The 25,174-nt window shown below is 39.9% G+C and overlaps 2 protein-coding genes across 5 annotated transcripts in view; one reads left to right on the plus strand and one right to left on the minus strand.

Moving 5' to 3' along the window:
- Positions 1 to 9,569, plus strand: part of DMTF1 (cyclin D binding myb like transcription factor 1) — a 44,423-nt gene extending 34,854 nt beyond the window's left edge. Inside the window, exons 12-18 of the mRNA XM_006779159.2 lie at positions 34 to 185; positions 1,786 to 1,995; positions 4,269 to 4,354; positions 6,575 to 6,730; positions 7,290 to 7,655; positions 8,589 to 8,736; positions 8,959 to 9,569. Of these exons, the coding sequence (XP_006779222.1) occupies positions 34 to 185; positions 1,786 to 1,995; positions 4,269 to 4,354; positions 6,575 to 6,730; positions 7,290 to 7,655; positions 8,589 to 8,736; positions 8,959 to 9,068 (1,228 nt within the window). The 3' untranslated portion in view covers positions 9,069 to 9,569. The remainder of the gene's footprint in view (positions 1 to 33; positions 186 to 1,785; positions 1,996 to 4,268; positions 4,355 to 6,574; positions 6,731 to 7,289; positions 7,656 to 8,588; positions 8,737 to 8,958) is intronic.
- The window catches only part of TMEM243 (transmembrane protein 243), a 39,626-nt gene that overhangs the window by 12,063 nt on the left and 2,389 nt on the right, over positions 1 to 25,174 (minus strand). For 2 of the 4 annotated variants that reach the window (XR_001512425.1, XM_006779158.2), the window contains exons 2-3: positions 13,194 to 13,244; positions 12,059 to 12,163 (exon numbers count right to left, since the gene is read on the minus strand). Coding sequence is in view for 2 of the 4 variants with exons in the window: in XM_006779158.2 (XP_006779221.1) it covers positions 12,059 to 12,163; positions 13,194 to 13,244 (156 nt within the window). In the remaining 2 variants the exon portion in view is untranslated. Of the gene's footprint in view, positions 1 to 10,097; positions 10,712 to 12,058; positions 12,164 to 13,193; positions 13,245 to 25,174 lie in introns of those variants that run through there. The other 2 variants (XR_001512424.1, XM_006779157.2) reach the window with 2 other exon arrangements.

Genomic DNA, 25,174 nt, shown 5'->3' on the forward strand with positions numbered 1-25,174 from the left:
ACATCTAACAGGTGCTTATTTTGTAACCTATAGGATAGCAGAGCTTGATGTAGCTGATGAAAATGACATAAACTGGGATCTGTTAGCAGAGGGATGGAGCAGTGTTCGTTCACCACAGTGGCTTCGAAGTAAATGGTGGACCATCAAAAGGCAAATTGCAAACCATAAAGATGTTTCATTCCCTGGTAATGTATTTCTTGCTTAAGTCCCTTCTCTTAACCATATTTGCTCCTCATGAGTTAGAAGTTAGAAGTTCTTTGTCTCAGCTAAAAAGATAATGAGATACAGATTTTCACTTAAATCTCTGATGCCCTATTTCTTGGAAAACAAGAGTTGATGTGATTTGTACTTTCAAGGCACCTAAGATAAAAATCTACACATTTGTACACATTCTTGTTTTCACATAAACTATGAAGAACTAAATTGTATATATTTTCATTGTGTACAAAGATGAATTTCTGAAAACTGAAGTTTTTTTGTTTTTTGGTTTTTTTGGGTTTTTTTTTACCTCTTTTTATTTTTTTTCAGAGCAATCATTAGGACACTCTTATATAGAGTTCCTTTTAAAAGACAACTTCCATTTCATTTTTTACACCAAGTAACTAAGAGGGCTTCTGCTTCTGAAAACTGAAGTTTAATCCACTTTTATGAGTTGAATAATATGAGAGAAAATCTGTGATAAATTATTTTGTACAACAATAGCTCTGTAATGAACAAGAATAGATCGATCTGAACACAAATGGTAGGGGAGAGGGGTTAGAGAGCAACCAAAGGAATTACATGCATGCATATTAGCATAACCAATGGACACAGACACTGGGGTGATGGGGGCTTGCCTGGGCTGGGAAGGGATGGGGGAGGGGGTCAACTGGGGGAAAAGGAGACCTATGTAAAACTTTAGACAATAGAAAATAAATACATAAATAAATAATAGCTCTGTAAATTTTTAATATCATTTATGTAAATCTAGAAATGTTACGTTGGGATTGCTTAAAAGTAAGGCATAGCATACTTTTCATTACCTGCTGTGCACTTAGGCACTAATAACTAATTACCTGCTTAATTTAGGTTATCAAATTTATTCCCCTTAATATAGTTCTCCTACATCTATTTTTCCAGAGGAAAATTAAATGCTGAGAAACTTTGGCTTGATGAAAATGTGCTTTTTTAAAAAAAATTAAATACTCTGTTATAAATGTATAAATCTGATAAGACCCCAGAACAGTGAATGAATACTAATGTAACATGAACCAAGCCAGACTGCAGCACCACCTGGGAGGACTGATGTAGTTTATCATGACAAGAACTCAAGGTGATGGGTATTAGCTTGGAGACGATGAGCTGCTGTTCTTGCAGTGGCTAAAATATTCAAGTGCCCTTGAGTCCTTGTGGGGGAAAGTACATTTTCATTTTAAAATGAAAATAAGCTATTTAGCATTACCAATGTTTTTACTAAGTAGTAAGAATTTTATGAAAAACCCTAGGACACGGAAAATGTCCTATTTCCATGTTCCTCACAATGGATATTTTTCAGTGCATCTTAAATGGCAAGAACAATACATATTATGTCATGAATTTTTTAAGTCTGTTGTGATGGAGAACATTTCTAAAAATTCCCAGACAGGCTGTAGTTTTAAAATATTTTTATTATTTTGGTAAGATTTCACATCCAGCATACAATTATTTATTCCAAATACTTTCCCTCCTTACCCCCACCTCCCTTGCTGCTTAGATGGTGGTCTGTCGGAGAGTCAATGTTCTTTTTGTCTACCCATCTCCCTTCAGTCTTAATAAAAGGTCTTAAACAGTTACATGAGAATCAAAAAAACAACCCAACGCTTTTGGAGAACAAATCGGGATCTGGAGTTCCAAACAGTAATTCCAGTTCCAGTGTACAGCACGTTCAGATCAGAGTGGCCCGCTTGGAAGACAATACAGCTATCTCCCCAAGCCCCATGGCAGCCTTGCAGATTCCTGTCCAGATCACCCATGTCTGTAAGTGTTTGGACCTCAAGACTTTTTGCTATGTGACCCATATAATTTGGTAAATGGCTCTGATTCCTTGCAATCTTCTAGAATGTTGAGATTTATCCAAGTTGATGAATTAAAGGAGATCTAAGGGATCTCTTTGGCTGAATATTTGCACAAAAGATGAATATGACAGGAAGTGCTGATAACCAATTGGCCAGCCATTGTAGACAATATGAAATTACCTTTCTAGATGTTATAAATTAATAGTTAATAGAAAACTACCTCATATAGTCAATTGAGCAAGGAAATAGAGACCATAAGGTGGCACATCTTTCGTGGTAATTCTCTGGAAGTCACAAATTTGAATGGATTTGAGGTGGCATGTAAAAGAAAGGGATTTTGATGAGGTTGTAAAAGATTTTCTTCAGGGACTAAAGAGCCAGTTTCCTGTGGGAACTGTTGATTTATCTGTCTTTTCCTTAGCCCCTGACATCTTTGTGCTTAATGAGATTATGAGAACCTCTAGCAATTGTTGTAGGAAGGGGAAATATATTTCCTAAGACCTAAGCCAAGTTTATCATCTTACTTCTTCCCATTAGAGTGACAATGAACATAAAATTCTCAGAGCCATGTATATTATCCTTAACTTACTTTTACATTACTTTTTTTCCCTCTACATAATGCAGCTTGACTATGGGAAGGTCATTGCCAAGAGTACACCAGTCACTGTGTGTCATTCTCAACCACGGGATTATTGGCATTTTGAGTGGGGCAGTTCTTTGTTGGCAGGACTCCTACACACTGCAGGATGGTCAGTGTCCCTTGACCCACAGAATGCACGTAGTGCTTTCCAGTCATGGGGAAAAAACACCCTACAGATTTTCAAATGTACCCTACGATCCTGTCTAAAAATCACTGGGCCACCTATGTAATTAACACTATATATGTGTATATGCAATGACTATCAAAGTTACCTTATAGACACTTATATTAAGCATTCCTGTCTTATTCTTAAAGTTCTAATTTAAGTTTGGTTATTTGCTTTCGTTTTCTATCACTGTAATAAAGCATGAAGAATTTTTCTTTGGCACTGCTTGTTTTTATACTCAACAATTGCAAAGCAACTGAAATTACTAGTCCACCATAAATACAAGAGCTACTGTTGGCTCTAAATTGATGGTGCATGGAGATTGCTACAATTTTTGTTGACTACTGTGTTGGCAATAATTTTTCGGAAAATAGCATTTTATAAATGATACCTTAATGTTCATTCACAGCATAGCTTAGCCTCGAGGCACATTTACAGTTTGTTTACCTTTGATTTAGGTTATCAGGAATCACTTCAAATTATTCTAGGTATGATCTTAAGAATCCATCAAATAGTAAGAGAAATAACCCAAATGAAGTGCATTTCTTTCCAACTGAGAAGTGTTTTAGTCAGAATATAATAAACTTAAAATAAACATTACACGAGTTGATTGCAAGTCATTTTTCAGATGGATATACCTACAGGTGCAACTGAAAGCACCAGAAGAGACCTTTCTTCTAGTAAAGTTTTAGTTCTAGGTAACCTTCAGCAGACAGAGAAAGTCTGAGTCTCAGATGACACATCTCTAAAGAGATTATACTGCTTGATCTCTAGAGTGCTGTTCAGTCTCCCAAACGTGGTTGTTTGAAATACTTATATTTATTTCATGGTTTTAATCCTCACGACTATATGAGGTAGGCAGGACAAAGTCTCTGGACTTCAGTTTGAATTAAAGTAAGTTATTTGCCCAAGTTTACATTGCTAAGAGGTGATGCCACTAAAACTAAACCCTAGTGTTTTAGGACTACCATTCTAGACATCTATACCACTTACCAGAATGTCTAGGAAATTTTCTTTTTTAGCAACTTCCTATTTCTTTACAAGTTAGTCTCAGTGTATTCCTCTTAATTACTAACACTAGAAATATTTTACGACCCATACCAAGGGCTGGTAAATATTCTCTCACAGCTACTCAACTCTGCCACTGTAGTGCAAAAGTAACCATAGAAAAGAAACGCATGTAGCTGTGTTCCTGTAATACTTGATTTACAAAAACTGGTAGTGGGCTGGATTTGACTGTGGGCCAGTTTGCCAATCCCTGACCTATGCCATCCCAGACAAATCCATTTCTTAATGTCTCAAAAGAAATTTAAATGAATTCAGCTTTCCAGACAAATTATTCAGTATAATATTGCCTTCATAAGTAAGTAGTACACTAGGAAATTGACATTTATACAGCATTTTATTGTTGTCCTTGCTCTTGCCACAGCTTCAACAGACTCCCCTGCTGCTCCTGTTGACTCGGAAACAATAACACTAAACAGTGGGACACTACAAACGTTTGAGATCCTTCCAGTGAGTAATATTTCACATAGTAGATATTAGCCATTTTTATGTATAAGAAAGATCAGCTGGAATTAGTTTTGGAAATGCTACGTATAAGCAAATGAAATATGAAAACATGACTGGCATTAAGTGTAACAATGTCCATGGTTTTGAGGCCAGATATTTAGAAGACAACATAAATTAGCCTTCCACTTTTATAATTAATTTTAGTCTTTTTCTCCACCTGTACATAAACCAATAATATGTTCTTTTTATATATAAAAATGACAGTGCTAATGAGTAGGGCACATGCATGCTATAACTTTGTATTGAGTCGTAAGTAAATATATAACCAAAAGGTTCATATTAGTTATTTGAGAAAAACCTTGTGGAATAAATTATTTAACAACATTTCATTCAGTAAACATTGTACTAGCCGCCGAGGATGCAGAATTTAAAAGTCACAGTCCTAAATGGCATAGCCACATTGGAAAAGAATCTTGTAGTCTCTAAAAGTATTAAAAATACAGTTAAACCATGTGACCCAATTCTAATTTCAGGTAGCCTAAGAGAAATATCTAAATAAAAACCTATACATAAACATATTCATAATAACCAGTAACAACCCAAATGTCCACCCATTGGGAAATGGGTAAATGGAATGCCCTATAGCCTACAAACAGCTATTTGGCAGTAAAAGAGAAAAGTATTTATATACATGCTACAATCAGAATGAACCTTGAAAACATATTAAGTGAAAGAAACTAGACAGAAAATACCATATAGCAGTGGTCGGCAAACTGCGGCCCCTTAAGTGTGGCTCTGCCACAAAATACCATGTGCAGGTGTACAGTGCAATTGAAACTTCATGGCCACACTCAAGGGGCCAGAGAGCCATGTGTGGCTCGCGAGCCAGTTTGCTGACCACTGCCATATAGTGTTTGACTACAATTTATTCCAACCTTCCAAAATAGGCAAACCTATGACTGCTAATTTGAAGGAGTTTCTTTTTGGGGAGATGGAAATTTTATTTAAAAACTCCCATTTCTTGCCCAGCTGATGTGGCTCAGGTGGTTGAGTGTCAGCCTATGAACCAGGAGGTCACAGTTCAATTCCCAGGTCAGAGCACATGCCCAGGTTGCAGGCTTGATCTCTAGTAGAGGGCATGCAAAGGCAGCTGGTCAATGATTCTCATCATTGATGTTTCTATCTATCTCTCCATCTCCTTTCCTCTCTGAAATCAATAAAAATATATTTTAAAAAATTCGCACTTATTGCCCTGCTTTCTAAATAGGGTAAAGCCAGAATTAGCTCAATTTTCATGAAGAAAATATAAAGTAGATTTTCTTTAAATTATGTTAAGATTTATTTGCTGTGAACATAAGGGCTATTAGTGCAAGAGTTTACTCTCCACAGCCAAATCTCGCAAGGACAGCCAACATAGCAAAAAGTTCTCTTTGAGAACTTCTGTTAGTTTACTTAAGCCTAACCCAGCAGTCTACAAAATAGGGATAGAAAGATCTTTTTTCAAAGGTAGAAAACAGAACTTTATTTCAGACTAAAAAACATGCAAATACTTCTTTAGAGCATTAGGATATAAACCAAACTCAAATTATTATATAGAAGCTTATGGTTGTGAAAGGTGTATGGGTGTTGAATAGTTGTCATACTTCTATAATATCAAAAAAATAAATGTATTGTCTGTTTACCAGCTTTTCAAATAGTAATTTTTTTTCCTTTAGCAGAACACTGCTAATTGCTATGTCTGTACATTTCCTCTTAATATAAAAAATATTTGATAAAATCATTCTATGAAAAAAATCTTTTCAAGTAACACTGCTGCAGTGCCTTTTAAAAAATGTGAAGCTTTTGAAATTGGGAGAATGCTAGTTTTTATGTGCTAAAGAGAAAGGATAACAAGAGAAACAGTGGCTCATGTGACCACATCTTAGTCCCATGAAACAAGTAAGAGCAGAGCATAGAAATACAGAAAGCAAAGAGCAGGATAAAGGCCTTGCCTCTCTATTTTTAACTCTAGGCCAAGTAATTACTTAAGAGGGATACATAGTAAAGGATATTATAACCTCCATTTTATTACTTGTTTACACCTACACAATTGGTATGTACTTTTGTGGCTAGTAAATTAGTCCCCATTTGGGATGCAAAACTAGGCTTAATGAGTACTAGTAAGTCTACTTACTTAACTCAATAGTCTATGCACCTGTGCTGATGTTGTTTTTATTCTTTTAGTCTTTCCATTTACAGCCCACTGGGACTCCAGGTACCTACCTGCTTCAGACAGGCTCAAGCCAAGGCCTTCCCCTCACTCTGACTGCTAGTCCCACAGTAACCCTGACGGCTGCTGCACCTGCTTCTCCTGAACAGATCATCGTTCATGCTTTATCTGTATGTTACCTTACATAAACTCTTTGGGTTTTCAAATTTTTGTAGAGAAGATTGGCTGACAGATGTCACCATGTTTTTCTAGTTTTTAATACTATGCTAGCACCCATGTGCCTTCCATAACAAGCTGAGGGGAGGGAAATTTATTTTGAGCTCAGTTCAAGTATTTGAATACCTGTTAGGGACCAAGATTAATTTATATAAGAGCCCACACTAATAGTTCATTTATTTAAACAATTCTCCCTATCACTGTTGTCCCAGGAGCAATATTTTACATCTTCATTCTGCCTTCACTGGGGTAAATCCCTCACTCCCTGTGTCTCTTTACATGTGATGGACTTAGATTAGGGGAGTAGGAATATTAGGTGAGCAAAGGCCCATGTGAGCAAAGAACAGGGTTTCTAGAAAAATCGTGATAAGAAAACTGCAGTTCCAGAAGTGAGAGGTGGGGGTGAACAGTAGCCCATATTAGCACCTATAAATGTAATTTGTTGCCTGTAATTTGAATATGATAGGTACTTTTTCATTTTGCCATTGATATTTCTTTTTTAACATTTTATAGCCAGAGCATTTGTTGAACACAAGTGACAATGTCACAGTGCAGTGTCACACACCGAGAGTCATCATTCAGACAGTTGCCACAGAGGACATCACTTCTTCCATATCCCAAGCAGAACTGACAGTAGATAATGATATGCACTCATCAGATTTTCCTGAGCCTCCAGATGCCCTAGAAGCAGATACTTTCCCAGATGAAATTCATCAGCCTAAGGTGACTGTAGAGCCATCATTTAATGATGCTCGTGTATCCAAATTCAGTGACCAAAATAGCACAGAACTGATGAATAGTGTTATGGTCAGAACAGAAGAAGACCTTAAACAAGAGGAAGAATCACGCTCTCATTTGGCCTGTACTTACGTTACTGAGGTAAGTTACACTTAAGTGAACAGCCTAGGGGTTCTTGCTTTGAGCTTCAAGCCTGCAGTTTGGAAAGAGCTTAGAAATAATTTACCGGGTGATATCCTGTGGTACCGCTTTTCTTTAGACACAAAATAAAGTGCAAACCCATACCTCTGACCACAGAAGTATCAGTCAACCAGCAGTGTTGCTCTGTCTTTCCTCTGTCCCTCACTAAATAAAAGCATTCCCTTGGAAACATTTGTTGGAACCCATGGAAGCATTTTCCTGAGGGTAATTAATATAGATCTTTATGGTTTAGCTTAGGAACCTCATGCCACAGAACAGCATTATTCTATAATCAGGGCACCTATAACTGAATTGGTTCTTTTGTCCATTTTAAGACCTTAACTTTCATTTCTTTATATATTAATTTTAAAACTAGAGGCTCGATGTACAATTCGTGCACCAGTGGGGTCCCTCGGCCTGGCCTACAGGATCGGGCCGAAACCGGCTCTCCAACATCCCCTGAGGGGTCCCAGGCCAGGTCGAGGGACCCCCACTGGTGCACGATCGGGGCAGGGAGGGACCACAGGAGGTCTCCAGGGAATGTCCATCCCGTCTCCCTTCTCACTCAAGTCCTGATCGGCCAGACCCCAGCAGCAAGCTAACCTATGAGTACAAGTGTCGGCCCTCTGATGGTCAGTGCACATCATAGCGACTGGTCAACGGTTGACTCTCTGCCCCCTGGTGGTCAGTGCCCATCATAGCGAGCGGTTGAGCAGCCTTAGCATATCATTAGCATATTACACTTTGATTGGTTGAACAGACCACTGGACACTTAGCACATTAGGCTTTTATTATATAGGATGGGATCCTTGAAAGTTAAACATGTTTGGGATCTTAAGGAAAACTAATAAGGAATTTGAGTCAGAATCTTTTTTTATTATTATTATTATTTAGGATTTAGAGTCTCCTACTATAGAAGAACAAGTTGGTCAAACAACAATTGATGATGAAACAATACTTATTGTTCCTTCACCACATGGCTTTATCCAGGCATCAGATGTTATAGATACGGAATCTGTCTTGCCATTGACAACACTAACAGGTACTGTGATACATCTCCATCATATGCCTGGTAAGTCTTAAGGAGACAAATCAGGCAGATATTTAATTCAGTTGTTTTAGTCTTTCTTGATCCAACGATGAAGATTAGTCTTCTTGTTAAATTTTTCACTTTGGTAGAATACTTACTCTAGATTCTTGACATGGATTAGGAAATATATATGTTATATATATTTAAGACTGATTTAAATTTAACTCATTACAGATCCCATATTCCAACATCATCGAGAAGAATCAAATATCATTGGGTCATCTTTGGGCAGTCCTGTTTCAGAAGACTCAAAGGATGTTGAAGATTTGGTAAACTGTCATTAGGTAATTCTTAGAAACAGGTAGTTCAGGCAAAGAAGCCACACTGTTAATTACAACATCCCCAAAGAAATAGGAGAAACCCCCAAGAGGCTTAACTTACCATTCCTCTGGCTTTTAAATACATACAGTGCTTAAGCCAAGAACAGTGTTGCTGCTATGACTTTTTACCTCCTTTAAATATATCATCTGCGGTCTAGTCTTATGGAAGTATAGTATGGGAGGTCTTAAATACATAGATCCCTGTGATAAGTGCCATCTGTTAGCAGGGAATTTCATTCACTTCAGCCACTGAGAAAAGTTTTAAATCACCAAAGTTTAACTACTGTTTTAGAAATGGCAATATTCATCTCTGATGATCAGATATGAGTCTCTGTCCAGTCCCAAGTAAGCCTGTTTATATTTCATCAACATGGTCTGGAGTTACCAGTGACCTTCTTCAAAAAGATTATCATTAGCTTGAGACTGACCAGCATACAAGGACACAGACCTAGGAGGTGATTGTGCTGCAGTTTCCTTTGGTTTTACTGATTGCTGGCATTGGGAGCCGATTCAAGCTGGGTAGAGAAGAAAGCATTAAGAGATAAAAAATATTCACTACAGGTTTTTTTATTATTATTATTATTACTTTAAAGGGACTATGAATGAGGGTAGTGTCAAAACTCAGTTTTCACTTCTTCAGAACCCACTGTCATCAGTTTACAAAATTAGCACTTTGAAGTAAAATGAAATGGGAAGGAAGTGAAGTTCCCTGTCTTATACTATGACCATTTCTTACGTGTTTTACAATATAAAGTATCCAGAAAATAATTAAGGAGGGTGTCAGAGTTTGCTGTTCACTTAGTGCATTAGCTGGTGAGGGTGTGATAAAATTTCTCCCTCTCGGGCAATTTTAAAAAACAAAATTTGCTTCTGTAATGAAATGAAACAAATCAAGAGTCATCCCTGTACTAGAGAAGGTTGAACCAAAACTAGCCTTTTAAAGCTTTAACAAATATGACTCTATGGAAAAGTAAACAAAAAAAAAAAAAACAGCCTTGTATAAATTATTTTATTTATTATTGTAATTAGATCTTCACAATCAAATTGTCTTTTCACCGTCTCTGTTTTGTTAATGTGAAAACAAATTGTAGTTTTAAGCAAGAGTTGGTTGCCTAGGGAACAATAATTGTATATTCAGTTTAACAGAAATAAAAGAATATTTGTCTTAAAATGCAAGATTGTTTGTTACATAGCCTTTCGCCATGCCATTACATTATAAAAAATTTCAATTTCAAAAGTGAAAATTACTTGTGCTATTTGAGCTTTAAGGGTTGGAATGTTTAAGTGCAACATCAGCTCCTTAAAAAAGCAAAGTGATCTATATAAAGTCTCCCCTGCAAGAGGGAATTTAGATTTACAGTTAACATGAAAATCATGTATCAGACTTGTGCAGGAGATTCTTCAGCATACCTTATCCAGCTTTTATTCACAGTCCTAATGTATAGCTTTGAAGAGACCTGGTAAGTATTTTCTCCTTGGCAGCCTCACTTTCCCACATCATGGAAGTACAGGTTCGCACATATACATAACATGGTGATAGAAAATAAGATATAGTAAATTAGATTTCTAAATTTCGGTTCTAAGTCTCCTTGTCGATACCAGTAGATCTAAAAGAAGAAGAATTAAATAAAAATTTAAGTAATAGCCATTGGTTCAAGTATTTAAAATACAACTAATTATTTTTCCTCTGGATGAGACAGATTTTGTATTAATCTACATTCCTGAGACTTACTGCAGCCAGAATTTAATTCTCATTCTTTATCATTCAAGTAGTACCACTAAGTTTCCACATCCAAAATCATACTGTTGCTGTTTGCTCAGTTAACACTGTTCTATGTTAAATCAACAGCATCCCCCAATCATTTGGCAAGCATTCAAAAATGTGTGCCATTTGGATGTTTTAAATATAGGGTGGGCAAAAGTAGGTTTGCAGTTAAGAGTATGCCAGAGTCTATTCTTTTGTATATTTTCCCATACAAACAAACCTATCTTTCCCCACCCCTTCATATTTAGTAAAAAATACAATTCCTTTAGATACTGGAAGGGGCAACAACTTCTTAATTCATATACAATTCAGACTGCCAGTACAAAATTGGGCTTACATATGCATGTATTTGGTTTAAACTAAATCACTGTTAGTCACTTCTGGCTTTAAGCTGGGGATGGGAGGAGAGCATCTCTGGTAGCTTTGTTCCAAAGGCTCCTAAAGTGAGGTGGCCAGTCCTCCCCTCAGATCATAGGACAGCAGAGTCGGTGCATTAGAAGTTTAGAGATCCTGTTTAATCTTAAGTTAAATGAGCATATTGCTATTATGAGTCAAGCCCTATGTGAGTCAAAACAAATACTCTTAATGGGTTTACTGTGTTGATTCTGCCTCTCATCAAAGGAAATAAAATAACCAACTAATGAATGACTGAACACTTGGCAAATACCCAACTGAGGCCTATCACCATCTTTCTCACCTCAAAGAAAAGCTCTGTAGTAAAATTGAAACTGTAGTGACAAGGATACAACTGCAGCTCTAGGTTTCCCTGGAGAATTACTCAGACTTTTTATTAGAAATAAATCCAGAGTGCTAGTGGCTCTATCTCTTCCTGTAAGAGCAGTAATGGCCTTTCCCAAAGCCTGTTGAGCCCAGTATGCAGTTCTTGAAGGAAGATAAGTAAAGTTCAACAAATTTTTGGCCACCTAAGTCTTTTTAAGTATTTATTTTTTTCCATTTTTTAGCACCAAGGGAAGTTTCTCTTTAAGGTTACAACTTTGGGATTTAAGAGAAAAGGAATTCAAATTATAAAAGAAAACCCTGCAATTAATATTGAGAATTCTGACATCCTTAGGGGTGGGGTTGTTAATTAGAGATACCCTTTCAGATAGACCCAGAGCTGGGCATTTGTCCAGGCACAGCAACCTTCAGCCCTCCAGGATATTCAATTTCAATTCTAAACAGTACTCACAAGTATGCAGGCAGTAATGCTACTCAAAGAGATGCAGACAGCAAAAAATATATTCAATGGTTTTGGAGGTGGTTGAGGGAAAACAAAAGCACTGATCAGCGTTACCTGTATGAAGAGAAATTAGGCCTTAGGAGTAATTTGGTTAGACAATGTAATATATACTTCACATTGTAAAATGGTATCACCAGATTTGCCTTACGGAATGTTAATTTTAATGTAATGTTTAATAAAATACTTGCTTGACTATTACTTCATTTAGTACTTCCTCTTTCTAATTTTTTCCTCCTTTATGAAAGGAGACAAAACAAAGAGCAGTATAACTAGCTAACCTCGAAATAATCTCTTAACAAAGATTAAAAAGCATCTTAGCCTCATTCCTAGGATTAATAATTACATTGGGAAAAGTTCTAACCTTTTTGTTATTTTGAATACTCCCAACAACAAAAAATATGACGAATATGACCAAAACTGTTTTTGCTTAACATTTTGAAAAATATTGAAAGGGATTTCTAATGCCCTATGGAGATCTATTTCTACCACAGATACAGCAATCTATTCTTTTTTATTAATAAGCCTTGTTAACAAATTGCCTAAAATTTTCTTACATTTAATGAATATGCGCCACAGAAATGTCACTCTCAGACTATGGGAAATAGCTTTGTTTTTTTTATTTACTGTGATAGCACCAACCTATATTATTCAGGATGAAAAATTGCTGTGTAATATGACCAAATATTTTTAACCCAAAATATGATGAATGTGCTTTAAGGAACAAAGTAAATTTAAGATATTAACAAAAAAAGTGATGACCTGTAGGGTATGTACAGAAGGGAATTGTGGTAGACACTGACACATTCCTTATTTACTAGGCATACTCAGAAAAAATAAGTTATTTGACTTGTACTATTTCACATATTCAACTATGTGAAAACCAATTTAGCTACTCAAGTTACTAATTGCAATTTTAAGTGGTAATAAAATTGAAAAGTCTTAATGTAATTATGACTGGAATGCTTCACGTGCTGATATGCTGGCCCCTTTTAGGTATTTTTTGAAGAGTTAATTGAACCACAATACTAAAGTTTTTAAAACTTTGGCTAAGAGCCAGGGTGAGACACAAAATAAAGATACTTACTAGAATCAATAAGGATGTTAAGATGCCAACAACTAAATTGATGATTCGATCCTGAAAGAGAAAAGAGTTTTTGAGCCATATGGTAGATCTATGGCACTTCCAGAAAAGTACACCACCAGGCACTGCATGATTAGAATGAAGAAACAATGACCCTGCCCCTCTCTTTACACATACACAATTGCCAGAAAGGTGAAGTGTACTCTGCCACCAAAGTGGGGAAAAGGTACTCTGGGAAGACGGGGATGTCAATATAAGAAATACTCAAGCCTGTAGAGAATTTTTATGAGTTTATTTGAGCCAAATTGATAATTGCCAGGAAGCAAAATCTCAACAGATTCAGAAAATGCTCCAGAGAATGCCAGTTTTGCACCTTAGTTTATACATTACAATCAAAAGAGGAGCCGTAAGTGGGTTATGGGTTACATGAAATCTATTTGTGACAGATTAGGGAGGCCAGAGAAAGCAAAGCAGGGAAACCTCGGATTGGATAAAAAGTAAAATGGTAGACATACTTGTCTTACATAGGTGAATATAGAACGGTTAACAGTCAACAGTTAATAATGAGGGATTTGTGGTCTCCACAGAGTGGTGCCTCTGCTTTGAGGGGTCTGAAAAAAATTACTTTGACATTCCAAAGGAATGTTGTTATAGATACAAAAAAAAAAAAACAGGCCTATTGGTAAAGGTGAAAACTGACCTTTGTCAGGGAAGATTTCTAGGACAAGACTACCCACCATAAACTGCTTTTAGTTAAAAGTCTTAATTTAGACCATCCTCTGTAAGGCCACCACAGGCGGCCTGAGATGGTCAGGTTTAATATATGGCCCCTTTTCGTCCACAGGGACAACTAATGTTTCTTGACAGGACAGGACATGTTTTACACTCAAGTCTTTTGAAGATGGAGAAGGACTCGATGGGGAGCATTGAGGCTTACAAAAATCTGTGTGCTGCTAGAATGTAGGAGCAGGAGCAAAGAGACGGAGCCCTGGGATGGCCTCCTAGATCCTTGGTGAAATAAACCAGACTGTAGTGATGTTAATTGCCATCATGAGTTTTTTCCAACTTATTAAATGGGGAAAAGTCTTCAATATATAAACCCCCTGACTGCTTTGTCTTTCCCATCCTCACCCCCAACAAACCACAGTGGTTTCAAAAGCTGATTTAATCCAATCTTAATTTACAGGTTAAGGTACATGTAGGCCCAGTGAGTGTGGTTAAATAGTGCCTAAAGTCACACAGCAAGTTAGAAGCAACTTCGAAACAGGGTTCCTAAATCAGGTCCTCTGATTAGATTTTGCTTCAGTTATGGGGACTAAAAAAAGTTAAATACTTCACATACATATGTTACTAATATTAATTATGCAGATCATATATATGTTTTAAGTTATAGAAGTTGTTTGTAGAGTTCACAGAATAAGGTCATAAGGACTTAAGACCTGATAAGCAAACACTACTGTAAGGCCAATAAATACCAAGCAGTCTTATTTCTGAGAAAGCTGAGTAATGAATCAGTAATCTCACGGATTGTTTTGGTAAAGTTTTAGAGAACAGCAGGATATGGAATAAACAAAAGCTCAGAGATGGGAAGGGTATAGGCACCAGCACAAAAGAGCAACTGAACCCTCATTTCATAGTGAAAAAGAAGAATCCAAAGTTAAGAGGCAGGCAGAGCTGGGAGGCAAGAGTGAAAGAAAGCCAAGTATTATATGGGGTGTGCCTAATCTAACCAAGGACAAGCCTCGGTCCAGACCAAGGCCAGTGCAATTCAATGTTACATGGCACAAAGGAACTGAATACCTGCCACACCCTTTCTAACCTAGGAAGGCTCAGACCATATCTTATCACGCCTCAGCTAGAGGAGCCTACACAGCACATAGTAGCCTGGAATTCCAACCATTTTTAGAGAAGAGACCCAGGGGCTAATAACTGGTCACTATTATTCCCACACAACACAAACTTTAAATGTGTGTGTGTTTAACATAAATGTGTATATGGATCACTCTACCTTGTGAAAAAGGTTCATCTAAACTCTGATGGTCTACGCTGAGAAGTCAAGAGTATCTGCTCCCATCTGTAAGCTCCAGAGATTTGCAAAAGCTTAAGGAAGTCTGCATACCTTCCAACATTCCTCTTACCAGTAGAAAGAAGCCAGTGAAGATGTTCAGGTGAGAGGTAGCCAAGAACCACTAATCTCCAAACAGCAAGTTGCCAACCAGATCAAAAGCGAGTGGGGAGGGGCGGGGGGGGGGGGGCTAATGGTGAGGAATAGTAACTATGCCAGAAGTTTTTGCATATCTTTTCTAAAAGTGCTGGGATGAAATGGTATGAGAGTAAAACAGGGTCAGGGAAATTGAAAACTTGCCCAAGTTCTCAATATCAATGAGTGATGGAGACAGAATTCAATGCCAACAGAGCAGATTCCATTTATCCTCCTCACTGGAAGAGCAACCTAGAATGCTACTGCTGGTCTAGACAAAGATACCAAGTGGCAGTTGACACCTCAAAAAGCCTACTGGCCAGGTATTACAGTGTTTACCTTCCAGGAATGAAGATTTCCTCATAAGATTGTCGGACTTATCCACGTAAGCTTAACTGGTTTTAATCACTCATGAAAATATAGCTAAACTAATGACTACTACCCTGCTTGCCTTCTAGACAGTTCACCAAATGGAACGCTGAGGCATCGCCATGAATACCAGTTATTCGATTGTTTTATATCGCAGACTCTCTAGACCAGCTGTGGGCAAACTACGGCCCATTTGAAATGAATAAAACTATTGAAAAAAAAAGACCGTACCCTTTTATGTAATGATGTTTACTTTGAATTTATATTAGTTCACACAAACACTCCATCCATGCTTTTGTTCCGGGCCTCCAGTCCAGGTTAAGAACCCATTGTGGCCCTCGAGTCAAAAAGTTTGCCCACCCCTGCTCTAGACTCCCAGGATGGGATGAACTATTTGGCAAAGGGCAGGAGTTTCTCAAAGGGTATTTTTTCTCCAAGCCAAGTCCTTGGATTCAGACCTTCTGCTATCAAAGTAACTATGAGTCCAGGCCAAAGAAACAGTTAACTTTGGAAGACCTCGCACTCTTAGGCTCTTTCTTCTAAATGCTTGCTACCCAAAGTGTGTCCTGTGGGCCAGCAACACTGGCCCCAGCTGAGAGCCCGTGAGAAATGCAGAATTCTGGGCCTCACTCCAGAATCTGCATTTTACCAACTCCTCAGGTGACTTTTGTGCACTGCTCTAAAGTTTAGATTCTAAATGAAACCATTTTGAATACTGATTAAGTCCAAGTCAAAGGTGAGAGACCTTTCCCTGGGCCCAGAGATTGTTTTTCAGGGCTCTATTAGCTCCTCCTGCTCCCAGTCTCCAAAGATAAAAGAATAGAGAACAATTAAACAGCCAATTAATTAGTATTTCAGGAATTTTAGAATTGATAGGCTCCAAATCAGAAATAGAGCACTTGGGGAAAAGAGACTACTGAATTTAATCTTTGCTGTAAATGGAATGAACTGAAACTCAGATTATTTCCACTAGTATAGCTAGTGGAATAATAGTCCCTATTATTCTAATTTCTCACAGAAACTAGTGCTATTTCCTCCCTAGTTTTATTACCCTTTTCCATCTACCAATACCATTCTCCCTTCCCAGAGCCTTAAACTTGTTGCTTATTTTCACTCCCCAAGGAAGCTTGACAGGATAAAAATCCTTACCTGCAGAGATGATAGGATAGGGAATCAGGATGTCCTTCCCAAAGACAAATACTCGGCAGCAGGTTGAGAGAGTTTTAACTCATATACATGCAGATATGAGCACATGAACATAAAAATATACATGTATAGTCTTGAGAAGGATTATGATATATAACCTCACAAGTTATTTGTTCATTTAAACATTATCTCAATTTTTCAATAAAAGAAAAATCCATCTACTATATTCCAGATGCAAACACACAACAATGAATAAAACTGTCTCTACCTTCAGGAAGTTTACACTATCCAGAGTGCCAGAGGGCACTTAGGAGAAAGGAAGTGAGGTTCCTTGGCCGTCAGGGAGGGAGAAGCAGGAGTAGGAGGAGCCACATCTTCATCTTCCTTTGAAATGGGGAAGGAGAAAAAAATGGACATACATGCAAATGGCTTCTACCTGTCAAGCAAGTAAGGAACACCTTATCTCCTTTTACCAGTGGGTAACTAGATTCAATGACACAGGTAATGGTAAGGTCTCCTATCCAATGCTTTATACAAAATGCAAGCCTAACCAGCAGTTCAAAGGTCTAAGAATCCTTACACCAATACAAGTGGTCCCTGAAACTAGAGTCAAAAGACCAAGGTTTTCAATGGCGTTCTGCCACTGGCTAGTTATGTAACTTTAAAAGGATCCCTTAACCCATTTGGGTCTATCAAATCAAATGATCTCTGGTCCCTTCCTGCTTTAATTTATGGCTCTGGATCATCAATCACCACTTGGGCCAGAGGAGAAAGCCAACTCCCCAGTAATCAAAAAGTAGAGGAGCTCCCACCCAATCTTGCTTGGTCAGTCATTAGCCAGCATCTTGCTACAAGACCGCGAACCCCAAACCGATTTCAAATGCTCAGCTGTTTAATGATGGCTTTGGAAGGAAATGGGCAATAACACCCAAATAACCAAACCTGGCAATTGTCCTCAGCAACCTGGAAACACCCTAATAGATAGTTTGAAATGCTAAGAAGAGTCATATCATGTTTGGCCTTTTATTTCCACAGCAATTTATGTTTTGCCTGCTTCCAAATGGACTTAAGGCCTTGTGCTACTATAGTAAAACTCATAACCCATTTAAGCAACAATAAAAAGAGCAAGAAATAATTTCTAAAGGGGTTTTGGGAATGAAAAGAAGAGTTTACAGGAAAAAAATTCATTAAAGAAAACTCTTCTGCTTTAAGTTTAAATGTTAGTAGGAAGATTCCTGGCAGCCAAGTGGGATACTCAAGGGGGTTTATAAGTTCTCACTAACAAAAGCAAACATGCTGGGTCACAAGAGGCAAACTTCCCCTGAAGCAGAGCTTGTTGCCTGGGTCTGCAAATACAGGGTCTCCATACACAGTAGTTTCTTATACTGACCCATAGAAAAGCCAAAGGCACCATGTTCCCAAAGGAGTAAGGTGTGGGGTGGGAGGTGGGATGGCTGACATGCCACACTCCCAATGTGACTGCTTATCCTTCAGAGCTCAACCCAAACGTCACCTCCTGAACACCGTCCGCTGGCCCCTCCCCTCAGGACGTGCGCTGTTCCTGTCTCGGGCTCCAGGATCACACTGACAGCATTTTCCTCACAGTGCCTCTCACAACACAGGCTACTCTCATCACTCACCTTCCTCAGAACAGTGAGTGGCCTTGCTGCGCCATGAGGGACACCCAGCAGCACAGAGGCGAGGGCCTGGTCCTGTTGCCCAAAAGGACATGTCTTTGCCAGCCACGAAGGCCCCACATCTAACGGAGGCTCCAGGCTCGGCTCCGCTGACCCTATGGAAATTGCCCATAGTAACCAGCCTGAGCACACGCCCAGTTACGCGTGTTCTGCAACAGCAGGACCAGCACGGGGGTGAGGGGCAGCATGAGGGCCTGCCTGCTGAGGAGCCCGTCCTTCACGCCTGGGGAGAAGCGGAGCAAAACAGAGAAACGCCTCGCAGAGGAGAAAACACCGCATGGACAACGCCACGAAGACATTCCCTTCCACGCTCCAGAGAGAAGGTGGGGAAGGGGTTAACAATGAGAACTCCATTTTTAGTGTTACAGGACTTCAGGTTAACGGACGAAATTTCCAGCCCATATGTCACATGTGAAAATTAACACCCTGTTAATTTTAAAAGGCTTTTAACCAAAGTGTGCCTAATGATTAAATTAACAGGGTATTTTTTTTGTTACTAATTCACTGTTATTTTTAACATATTTTAGCAAATAGGCCATATTTTTTTAAAACACACACACTATTTTTTGCTGACATAAATATTACATATCTACAACTATATCCATATTTAAATCCAAGAGTCACCACTTGTAAACAATGTTCAGTGAATGATTAGCACATGATCACACTGCATCAGTTCTGTTGTCACGTGACTTTCTGAAGCAGTTTTAACAGGTGCGGATGATGTTCCCACGTGATGCTAAGCCACACCCCAGCCGTGTGCATTTGTTTACTTGCAGTGACTAGTAAACGCACACATTTACTAGACCTATTCAGTATAAATATAAAATTACGATAATACATAGAGAAAACATTTCTGTGAAATTAAAACTTCCATAAATAACTTTAATTACACAAATATGTCTACAACTAATTTGTCAAATTTTTAATATAGGCATTCGAAAAACCTACTTTATTATATAAAGGACTTTCAGCTTTAATGGAAACCCCCTTGACCGAATTAGTCCTTTATATCAAGGTTTTACTATACTTCTTTCTATGGGACTCCCTAAAAGTCCTCCTCTTCAGACAATATCACAGGTAGCCCTACAGACCCGCATTCCCTCTCCAGGTGTTCTCAGTCCTACAGGGTCAGTCTTCACACCCCACCCCCACCCTGAAAGTCTGTCCCATGTGAGCACTCTGTGTCCGGGACTACAGCGTTCTCCCATGCTGGATTTCCCTTGTTGTCTATCTCTCTGAACAGTCTCCCCAACAGAGCCCCTGCTACCCACATCTCATCCTACATTTGCGGGGCCAGAAGTGGGGGGCAAGGCATTCTCTGCTGCCCAGGCCAGGCTGACAGGGTAATTTCAGTAATATCCTCTGCTATGGTCTGAATGTTTGTGTCCCCCACCCTTCCCAAATTCATATTAAAATCTTAAGGCTCAAATGTGACAGTTTTAGGAGGGAGATGCTTAGGTCATGAGGGTGGAGTCCTCATAAATGGGATTAGTGACCTTATTTAACAAATGAAAGGCTCCAGAGAGCTCCCTAGCCCCTACTGCCACGTGAGAATACACTCAGAAGTCTCTAACCCAGAAGAGGGCCTACACCCAGCCCTTCAGGCACCTAATCTCAGACTTCCAGCATCCAGAACCATGAGAGAAATACTAGTCTACGGTCTTCTGTTCGAGCAGCTGGGATGGAATAAAACATCCTGTTTCTGAAACGTATGTGCCCAGTCTCATGCCAACTTCTTCCCCGTTACCTCAATTATTTCAGCACCAGCTTTGCCACATCCCTCTTCCTCCACCCTCGGCTCTACTGCCTCAATCTGGGCTTCACCCACATCCTGACTACACCAACCTCTGACTGAGGAGTCAGCAGTTTCAGCAATGCACAGAAGACTTCCTGGTGGATATGCTCATCTGCTTTTGATGCTTTGAAAACCCAGCCCAGAGTCACCCTCAACACCCCAGTTGCTTCTGTGCTGGGGTGAAGCCTGTGAAACTTCAAACGGTCCTAACTTAATTCCCAACCTTTCTCAGAGAGGTGACCTTGGTTAAAACACAGCACCAAGAAGGTGAGCAAACATATTAAGAACAGTATGCATATATGCCAGGTCCCTTGAAACAGCAAGGATGGACCGGCTCCCGGCAGTCAGCCTCCTCCTCTGCACTATAAGGTCCGGGAGGCTAAGAGCCATGTCTGCCATGTGACTGAGAGAGCAGAGCTGCCACTACCCAGAGGGGAGATAATGTTCTTCTGATTGTACAAAGGTGTCACCGTATTGGTGGGAAGTGGCACTGGTCATTTCCCTCAGCCAATCACAGTGCCCAGAATAGACTAGATGCTCAAATAGTAGCTAAAAGAACAAACTAACTGAGTTTACCATAAATTCATGTTTTGGGCTGAGCTTTCACTGTTTTTCCATGGCCTTTTATTTGGGTTAACTCTTTGTCTCTTTCAAGAAAGTAGTTAGAAGCTCTACCTCAGACAGGTTCCTGGTACCACTCTTAAAGACTATACAGCAGCAGAAATTCTTACACACACAAAAAGGCCACAAAAAAAGAGGAAAACTCCTCCCCTATTTTCATTCGCCTTCTGGCGTGAAGAGGACCAGAAGGTGATCAGTTTCTCTGCCAATCCTGTACCCATTCTCTGGCTCAATTAATTATCTCTGTCCTCATCTCTACATTGAATTTCTTCCTTCATGGAGTTTTGGCCTCAAAAACCTCAACTCCCCCAACATTAGAAGAGCCTTCTATCCATCCTGTTTCAGCTTTGATGTTAAGCATTCATTCTCCACTTTTTTTCACATGCTACGTGTTAGGAAGTTAGGAAGAAAATAAAACGGTAAAAGAAGAGTAACCAGGGTGGAAATTGCGGGCTTAGTTTTAGTCAAAAGAATCTCCTCGGATGATGTGACATTTGAGCAGGGGCCTTTATAAGAAAAATAAATGAAACATAAAATGACCTAAGGGAAGGATACTGCCAACAAGCCAGTGCAAAGGCCCTGAGGCAGACGTGAGCTTGGGAATTAAAAGGGAAAAGAAAGAAGGCCAGACCCAGCTGGTGTGGCTCAGTGGTTGAGCACTGACCCTTGCACCAAGAGGTCAGTGGTTCAATTCCTGATCTCAGGCACATGTCCAGAATGCATACTCAATCCCCAGAAGGGGGCATGCAGGAGGAGCCGATCAATGATGTTTCTCTCTCATCAGTGTTTCTAGCTCTCTCTTCCTCTCTCCCTACCCCTCCCTCTCTAAAATAAATAAATACATAAATACATATTTTTGTTTAATACTACTTTTAAAAAAAGGCCAGGATGACTGAAGCTTAATAAGAGAGAGAAGAACAAAGATTTGTTTAATGCCTATCTTCCCTGCAGTACATCTATGCTCCATGAGAAAAGATATACTATCCAGCACATAGCACATTTCCTGAAATGAAGTATGCACACAATGAATAACTGAATAAAAAAATAGGTACATGCACACTCAACAACCTAAAGCCTCCAGAAGGAAATCATACTCCTTAGCACAGCATTCCAGGCTCTCCACCCAGCCCCGCCCTTCCTCTGACCCTGCCTCCCAAGTTCAAGAGTACGGTCACAGTGGAACCATCACAATCCCTAGCCACTTCCTATACTTTCCAGCTCCTATCCCTTTGACACAAGCTGGACCTCCTGCTTGGGACTTCCGGTCACCTCCTCTTGTTAAGTCTTAGGTCCTGCTTCTAGGTCTAAGATTCAAAAACCCTCCGATCTGACGTCTCCAGGAGAATTACTCCTTTCCTCATGCTCCCTGGCACTTTGCTCATCCCTTTTATTAAAGGGTTCATCCCTCCCCCTTATTATCGCTGGAACACACATTCTTCAGGCCACTAAAGATAGTGACTGCCTTGTGAGGGAGAGAGAAGGAAAGCAATCTATTCAGCATGTTTGACATGTCCAAAGGGCATGACCTTCCTTCCCACCTTTGTTAGCCTAGAAGGAGTGATTCAGACCCTTGAGCCATATCCAACAATTTTGCAATTTGGTGTCCAAAGTTCTTCATTTCCCGAACATAAGGGTTCTCATACCATAAATAAAAGGCCAATTCTCAGAAATGATTTTCCTTTTCTTCTTCCAAATCAATTGTCAGGAAAGCTCTGGAAACGGCTGGGTGGTACGCTTAAGGGGCAGCCCTCTGGAACACACCTACAGAGAGGATGTGGGAGGAGGTTTGGGCCCAGCTGAGCCAGTAGGTTTAACCTGGGTCCCCAGAGGTACCCGGCTCTGACTCGGCAGGGGCCTCCCCTCACACTGGCACCAGGGACAATCCTAGGGACCGCACCCACTGGGTGGAGAGTGAGGGGACACCTTTTCTCTGATCAAAGGTTCTACCCTTCTGAGACGTGCCAAAGAAATACCAGACTGAACGGTGCCAGTGATGCATGAGAAAGGATTTATGAGAACGCAGGCATGCCCACACCTGACAGTCTCACGCTCTGAACTCTCAGTGCATCCACATCCTCCACGGCTTTGTGTAGCCCTGAACACCAACTTTCCCCTCACTTCTCTCTCGACACAGTAAGTACACAGACATTTTTACATGTTTCTCATACCACAGATTCACACTTTGAAGTATCTTTCCACTGTGAATGTTTTTGTATACCCTTTCTGCCAGATTCTCTTTCTCACAGATACATGCCCTTGAAATACATTCTTTTTTTATATATATATATTTTATTGATTCTTTACAGAGACGAAGGGAGAAGGATAGAGTTAGAAACATCAATGAGAGAGAAACATTGATCAGCTGCCTCCTGCACACTCCCTACTGGGGATGTGCCCACAACCAAGGTACATGCCCTTGACCGGAATCGAACCTGGGACCCTTGAGTCCGCAGGCCGACGCTCTATCCACTGAGCGAAACCGGTTAGGGCTGAAATACATTCTTTTCACTGAAGCACCATTTATGAAAATCAGATTACAGTAACATTAGCAAACAAACCTATTCCACATGTTTAAGGGGCAAATGATCCCTAGAGTTGGCAGCCATAGGAAGTGCCCTATTTTTATGTGCCAACGTTCAGAATGAGAGGTATATAGTAAAGGACTCTGAGGTTAGGATATGACACATGACTTAGAGTTATTCTCCTACCATATGCCTGCCTTGCAAAAGTCACTTAACTTTTAGGCCTAAATTCCCATATTTGCACAATGGTCAAATATGCAGGGTTGCTGTAAGGGTTAGGAGATACGACACATAAGTGTCTAGAACAGAGTAACTGACATTAACAGAGAATTAGTAAATAGTTGTCAATATGGTGTCAGTGTTATTTCTACCACACCTAATGCCCATCTTCCCAATGAGATGAGGCTCCTCAGAGAAATGTGGGAGCTGAGTGAGTGCCATACCTTGGACCCAATTTCTAGGGCAATCCCAATTTCAAATGCATTCCATAATTTCCACAGAAACACATGTCCCTATGGCAGTTCAAAAACATGGTCAGCTATATATGGCCTATGGATTGACCCTAAGGTAAAAAAAAAAAGACTCAATTTGGTAGACCCAGCCTATTACCACAGACCTGAAAAACCCACCTACAGAAAAGAAAGCCCAGCAGACCATCCACTTATGAAAGGCCAGGCCTCAGTTTAAGTGTTTTTATGCAATACTGTATGTATTCCTACGACCAGCCTTTTTGCGGAAGCTCAGCAGGGAGAAGGGAGAGTAAGGACCTTAATTGCAGGAGAGCCTGAAGCACCACTTCCCGTTTTGGTATCAGTATTCCAGGTTTCTTTCTGATCACCAGCTTCTGCCTGTTACTGTTGTTCCAGGATCTCCCAAGAATGCAGGTTACTTTTTGGTGATGCCAGATTATCACTTCACTGTAAACCTAGTATACATAAAATCAAGGGCTAGGCAAAGCATTGTGCCTAGTGCTATGGAGAAATGAGGGCACAGCCTCCTCCCCACAAGGAGTGTACACTCTGGTCCAGAGACAACCTATATATAAATCCCTCAAAGCACAAGGAGCAAGTGCTGGAGCGCCTCTGACTGCCAGGCTTGTAGGAGGCAAGTGTGGCTGCAGGCTGGTTGTAAGGAAGGTTGTGAGGTGGAGAAGTAGGCTGAGCAGAATCCGTAAGTTTGGAGAAGACAGGACGCTACAGAAAGGAGAACATTTACCAAGACAGGGAGGCAGCTAAAGGAAACGGGTCCATGAGAAGGTGCCAGCCTGGACTGGGCTTCCATGGAGCCTGGGTGAGATCCAGGATGTCAGCCCTCCCTCTGCACCAGCATCCTCTGAGGAGCTTTCTAAAAATACAGATGCCTGAGCCAAACCCCCAGAGAGTCCCAGTCCTGGGGGTGGAGAGAAAACACTTATTAGAACAGGAAAGAAAAAAGGCATGGCCAACCATCTGTCACACTATGACAAGAAGGGGGTTTTCCCTTTTCTAGATTTTTCTCCTCTAAAGTACTTCACTAACATTAAGTGTCACTGTGAAGTGGCTGTTGTGTCCAGTTTCCTGGCATCTGAAAGAGAGCAAACTGGGAACAGCTGGATGCAAGTGCCACTGAAGGGTTTCTCAGGGGCCCAGGAA

This window comes from Myotis davidii, unplaced genomic scaffold (assembly GCF_000327345.1).
Source record: "Myotis davidii unplaced genomic scaffold, ASM32734v1 scaffold187, whole genome shotgun sequence".
NCBI lineage: Eukaryota > Metazoa > Chordata > Mammalia > Chiroptera > Vespertilionidae > Myotis > Myotis davidii.